Here is a 6,777-nt window from a genome sequence, read left to right on the forward strand (position 1 = left end):
ATATGAATGCAGTCTGAAAAAATGAGTTCCTCTCCCATATAGTGTGGCGAAAATGTAATTGAAATGATCCCAAGGAAATGCTTGAATTAGAATGGTTGTGCCCACACTCCTGGTGCTTCAAATAATGTGTTATCTTCCAAACATTTATATTTGGGGAACATGGACATGATTAAATCTATCATCTATATATATAAAAGAGTGATGGCATCAGGGCAGCGGACAAAACAACAAAACTACAGGCCCCCCAACCTCGAAACTTGACAACACAACCCATCATTCACGGCTCTAGGTTGAAACAACAAAAAGAAAAGAAAAATAAAGTCCTAATTACAGGGAGAGGAATAATAGTTTTTATCCAATTGCTGCCAGTTTGAAGGCTAAGCTCCGCCCACTTGGTCTCCTAGCAACCTCCTCAGCCCAGGGGACAGGCACAGTTAGGCCTCACTTAGGCCTCTTCCACATATTATCAGATTTGAACTGGATTATATGGCAGTGTAGACTCAAGTCCCTTCCACACAGCTATATAACCCATTTAGAATCTTATATTATCTGCTTTGAACTGGATTATCTTGACTCCACACTGCCATATAATCCACTTCAGTGTGCATACTAAATATAAAGACAACCATACAACAGACATTCAATACCACCACTACCTCAACAATTTCTCACCAACACCACCAGACAACGCCACAGCAACGCGTGGCCGGGCACAGCTAGTTTCAATATAATCATATAATTCCCCTGCTAACAGAACATTGGCTCCTGGTTTGTTTCTGGGCACAGTTCAAAGTGTTGATCATGATCTATAAAGTCTTATACAATTTAGGTCGAAGCTATCTGAAAGACCATATCTCCCTATGCCAACCTGCCAGAACCTTGAGACCTACAGTGGAAAGTATTATCTTGGCTCCACCACTACCACAGGCTCATTTGTGACGTCAACACCTTTAACTATGCTAGCATTTTACAATGTTCCACTCCAGCTAGAGGTGACTCTGGGTGACTCTTCCCCAGTTTGATGGGGGAAATGTTTGCTGCAAGGGAGCAGTGCATGGGGTGATAGATTCACCCCAACTGCGCTGCATTTTGACGGTGAAGCCAGGTGAAATGGGATGCTTTGCTTGGCTAATATGATAAGCTGGTTGTTGAGGACATGACAATGAACCTTCTCAGTGACTGCTTTCACCCTCTGGGACATTCTTCCATAGGCTCCATACTTGTTTTTCTTTTTGCTGGCAGATGAAAACATTTAGCCAAATTTTAATATGTATGCCGTGGTGGCTTTTTATTGGGCATGTTTTATATATCTTTTAACTTGTATATGTTTCAATTAGTTTTAAAATGTATTGTGATATGATAGTAACTGTTTTTAGATTGGGTAATAAATATTTTTAATATTAATTTTGGATGCCACCTTGGCTCCCACTCTGGGAGGTAAGCAGCATATTAAATATATGAATAAATAAATACATTGTATCAAAATGAATTTAGAAACTGCTCAGGTTTTTTATCTTTACATCTCAGGCAAGATGATATATCCTTCCATTGTTATATTTAATCAAGCATTTAGGCTTAAACATTTTATTTTCCAGATGTTTTAACTCTTATATTTCTGCTTAACCTTTCATGATAACAGATGTTGAAGATGATATTTCGAAGTGGGTGGATCAAAATCATTCTAAGCAGAGACAAAAACAAAAAATTTCTTCGACAATGACACAAACACTTTCTGCACTCAACTGAGGCAGCAACAGCAAACATGAAGAATGGATTTTGCTCCTAAGAGAATCTGGAATTATTGGTGGAGTCAGTCTGTGCATTGATTCATTGACTGTAATTGTAACATCGAATTTAAGATTTGAAATCATGACATGGAACAATGAGACCAATGTCAATGAGTTCATTCTTTTGGCATTTTCAAACCTAGGTGACCTTCAAATCCTTCTTTTCATGGTGTTTCTTCTTGTTTATATGACAACAGTGGTAGTAAATTTAATCACAATTTTGACAATAATTGTGGACAGCACTTTGCACAGTCCCATGCATTTCTTCCTCCAAAATCTTTCTTTTGCAGAAGTTGGCTTGACTTCGACTATAATCCCCAAGCTGCTTGTGAATCTTCTCTCTGAAAACAAGGTCATTTCTTTATCAGGATGCAGGGCTCAGACATATTTTGTCTTCTTCTTTGGATCAATGCAGTGCTTCATATTAATTGTCATGGCATATGACCGTTTTCTTGCCATATGCAACCCTCTTCATTATGTGGCCAAAATGAACAGGAAATCCTGTCTACTGCTGGTGGCAACTGTCTGGGCTTCAGTAATTCCCATTGCAACTGTACAGAGCACATGGTTGCTCAGCTTCCCATTTTGCAAATCCAATGCAATTTATCATTTTTTCTGTGATACTCCACCAATTCTACAGTTAGCCTGTGAAGACACTTCCTGGTTTGAGACATTCGCCCTCATAGAAAGCTTTATACTTTTTATCTTCCCCTTCCTATTGATCCTGGTCTCCTACATTCGTATTATCAGCACCATTTTGGGAATGACTTCAGTGGAAAGGAGACGGAAAGCTTTCTCCACTTGTTCATCACACATTATTGTTGTGACACTGTTTTTTGGGTCTGCAAGTCTGACACATTTTCATCCTCAATCAAATTATGGTCTAGGGAACCAACATTTGCTTTCTCTCTCCTATGTGGTCTTCACCCCCTTACTAAACCCCTTGATTTATAGTGTACGTAACAAGGAGATAAAAAGAGCTGTGGGCAGATTTATCAGAAGGAGAATACATTGTCGTTAGTTAGGTAAAGTTAAAGGTTTTCCCCTGATGTTAAGTCCAGTTGTGACCGACTCTGGGGGTTGGTGCTCATCTCCATTTCTAAGCCGAAGAGCCGGCGTTGTCTGTAGACACCTCCAAGGTCATGTGGCCGGCATGACTACATTGAGTGTCGTTACCTTCCCGCCAGAGCGGTACCTATTGATCTACTCACATTTGCATGTTTTCAAACTGCTAGGTTGGCAGGAACTGGGGCTAACAGTGGGCACTCATTCTGCTCCCGGGATTTGAACCTGGGACCTTTTGGTAGTTAGTTACTGATATCTAATAAACATAAGCAAAACAGGAAGTCTACAAGGAAGATATGAGTGTAACAATTTCAAGATATTTTATTTCTGTACCAAATGAACAGCTACAACAAGAAATCACTTAGAATTATCAGTAATATAACAGGCAGGCTGGATCACCCTATGGCCACTTGATGGCCAGGAGAAAAATGTGGAATGGATGATGGGATTGTAATTCAAAACATCAACTGGTTCTCAAGGCTATATCACAACTTTTCAACAACTGTCGGGGGGTGGCGGCAGTGCATTAAATCATGGGTATCTTGAAAAAAAGTAAGAAGACCAAGATGTAGTCTATAAGCCAAAATGTTTTGTTGATATACACTGATATACAAAATAGGCACATTTTCACACATTTCCAAACAGGAAGAAAACAACAGTGTCACAGCTTGCAATGATTCTGAGGACTCCAACAAGCAGGATTTTGAGAAATTCAGTGAAAATAAAGGTGTCATAAATTTTAACTATGCTCTAGCATATCTCTGTCTTCATTAGACTTCTAGGGTAATTCATGGTGTAAGCAAGCAGAACATATTTTCAAGTGCAACCCTTACAGTCTGTCACCAGCCCCTATGCTGACTAGAATATATGGTGTTACAGTCTGGAAACCATAGGTTTATTTATTTATTTATTTATTTATTTATGACATTTTTAACCCGCCTTTCTCACCCGAGGGGACTCAAGGCGGCTTACAACAACTGGCAAAATTCAGTTCCCCAACAAAATCAATAAAAATCAACAATACATTTAAAGAATTAACAATAATTAATAAAAACACATTATATAAGCTTAAAAACATATAATTACTTAATTCCATTCTTCCAAGAACCTTGTACATAGACCTTAGTTCCTAATCCTGTCTAATGCTATAAGATTTCCTGCAAAGATAGCTCTTTTCTTCTCTTTCAGACCTAGATCATCATGCACAGAATGCCCATCTGCTGTAATGGAAGGGCATCATTTGCCCCTCCCCTTTATCTTGGGATGTAATTTGGGGAGGCACAAGCATTACTTGCCAAAGGGGGCTAACACCTTGTAAAACTTTATTTCCCATGATTCCATAGTATTATGCCTTGGCAGTTAAAGTGATGCCAAACTGCATTAATTCTACAGTGGAGATCGGGAGAAAGAAATATCATACGCATCATTACTTATGCCTTCTTAGGCCCCTTCCACAAAGCTGAATAAAATCCCACATTTTCTGCTTTGAACTGGAATATATGGTAGTGTGGACTCAAGTAACCCAGTTAAAAACATTATTGTGGGATTTTCTGCCTTGATATTCTGGGTTATATCTCTGTGTAGAAGGGCCTTCAGTCTATCTTGGCTCCCAATGGGACATGACATTTTTGTCCAACTGTCTTAAAAATAATTGCTTGAGGGGAAAAAACTTTATAATACAGAATTAATAAACTGGAAAAAGTTATTGTGGTTACCACAGTAAAACAGGAGCATTCTCATATGCCATAACAATAAAGTTATAATGGTTATAATATTAAGTTCATTCAGTTTTTGATTTTGAACTGTTATTACTATATTTGTACATTAATCAGAGAACAACAATAAGCTTTTGCTAAACAAAAAACAAATAAAAGGGCTAAAATAGAGGACTATTTAGTGAAATGAATTCAAAATAACAGTCTTATTAGCTCATCCCATTGATTGTAAATTATATACTTTAATTGAGTCAGTGTGCCATAGTGGTTTGAATGTCGGTCTGCTTGTCATCTTGCCCCAGAAACTAGCACTAAAGGTTGAAAAATGGATATTTATCATATTATAAGACAAAATAATCATACCCAACAACAATAATAGGTAGAATCTCTACACTCTACCTTATAATACATCCAGACATAATAAAACCCAAACTCTATAAGACATTTTTGAGATTTCTTAATAAAAAGAGGAAAATATTTTCCCAGCCATTCCCAATAATCCCAAGCCAAAACTAACTTCATTGTTCAATAATAATATTTAGAATTCAGTTGGCCTATTCAATAATCAGTTGGGGCTATCAAAATAAGTATATTGAGGATAAGTAAGGGGAGGAAGAACTTATCCTGCTCTGAACATCTTAAAGGAGAGGTAACCTAAAACTGTGAGTGAATCACACCACTTCTCTCTTAAGCAGGGGTTCTCAACCTGGGATCCCCAGATGTTTTTGGCCTTCAACTCCCAGAAATCCTAACAGCTGGTAAACTGGCTGAAATTTCTGGGAGTTGTAGGCCAAAAGCATCTGGGAACCCCAGGTTGAGAACCACTGCTCTTAAGAGTTTTGAGACTTGCCATCTATGGTTCAAATATGAAATCATTTAATAAACAAATCACACCCTTTTCATGAAAATATGAGTAACTTACTATACCAAATGTACACAGAACCAAACACACATAGAGAACCGGGAAGGGGGAGGGGGGCAAAGATGTGTTTACTTTTTAATTGAAGTTAATTTTGAACAAAATGCTATGCTTTTTCATTCCTGCTTTCAGTTTTCAATGGTGCTTGTATTGAACTCTGTGAGATAGAAGTTAACGCCAACTTTAATTATATTGAGAATAAATCCAACATTGTAATCAGTGGATCTTAATTTAATAACGACTAATGATAAATTTGTTCAGATGATTCTATTCTGGAATCAAGTCTGAAAATGATGTGAACCTCAAATAGGCAAATAAATAGTAAAGAAAATGACAAAACATAGCCTCGCTTTCATTTTGAATACAATTTCATCAGAAATATTTTTTTCAGAGCAACCTTCATGTCTTTGTTTCTCAAGGTGTATATCAAGGGGTTTAGCATGGGGGTAACAATGCTGTAAAGGACAGAAATGAGCCTATCCTTTTCCATTGAATAGGTCGATATTGGTCGGACATAGTTGAAGATGGCACTTCCATAAAACAAGAGAACAATGGTCAGATGTGAAGTGCAGGTGGAGAATGCTTTGAGTCTCCTTTCACTTGAGCGTACCTTCAGAATGGTAGAGATGATGTAGACATATGAGAGGACTATGCAGACAAAAGGAACCCATCCTATGAAAACTCCCACAACGAGCAGAATTATCTCGTTAAGGAAGGTGTCTCCACAGGAAAGCAGTAGCAGGGGTGGGATATCACAAAAGAAGTAGTTGAGCTGATTGGACCCACAGAATGGGAGTCGGAAAGTCATGTACGTATGTACAATAGAGTTGAGAAAGCCACTTGCCCAGCAAGCACCAACCAACTGGAGACAAAGAACTTTCCTCATGATGGTTGCATACTTCAGAGGATGGCATATAGCTACAAAGCGATCATAGGCCATTGCAGCCAACAGGACGCATTCAGTACCCACAAATGAGATAAAGAAATAGAGCTGTACTATACACCCAGTGTATGTGATGCTTTTCTCCTCTGACACAAGGTGCACCAGCATCTGTGGGACATTGGTAGTGGTGTAACAGATATCTAGAAATGAGAGATTCCCTAAGAAAAAGTACATGGGTGTTTGAAGCTGAGGATCCAGACAGGCAATGGTAATGATGCAGATGTTCCCCACCAGAGTACAGGTATACATAACAAGAAAGATGAAAAATAGCAGCAGCTGCAATTTCTGAAGACTGGAGAAACCTAAGATGAGGAATTCAGTCAGTAATGTGTCATTGAGCATTTTAGA

General features: G+C 38.3%; 2 protein-coding genes across 2 annotated transcripts; one reads left to right on the forward strand and one right to left on the reverse strand.

The window, feature by feature from the left end:
• Positions 1-1,150: 1,150 nt before the first annotated feature.
• On the forward strand, positions 1,151-2,808 carry LOC100553327 (olfactory receptor 10A4-like). The gene has a single exon (XM_003224536.2). It carries the CDS (start codon positions 1,870-1,872, stop codon positions 2,806-2,808), a length of 939 nt encoding a protein of 312 aa, XP_003224584.1. The 5' UTR covers positions 1,151-1,869.
• Positions 2,809-4,693: 1,885 nt separating this feature from the next.
• LOC100562767 (olfactory receptor 5V1) lies at positions 4,694-6,777 on the reverse strand. The gene has a single exon (XM_008116467.3). The coding sequence runs from the start codon at positions 6,769-6,771 to the stop codon at positions 5,839-5,841; it is 933 nt and encodes a 310-aa protein (XP_008114674.1). The 5' UTR covers positions 6,772-6,777; the 3' UTR covers positions 4,694-5,838.

Source organism: Anolis carolinensis, chromosome 6 (assembly GCF_035594765.1).
Source record: "Anolis carolinensis isolate JA03-04 chromosome 6, rAnoCar3.1.pri, whole genome shotgun sequence".
Lineage (NCBI taxonomy): Eukaryota > Metazoa > Chordata > Lepidosauria > Squamata > Dactyloidae > Anolis > Anolis carolinensis.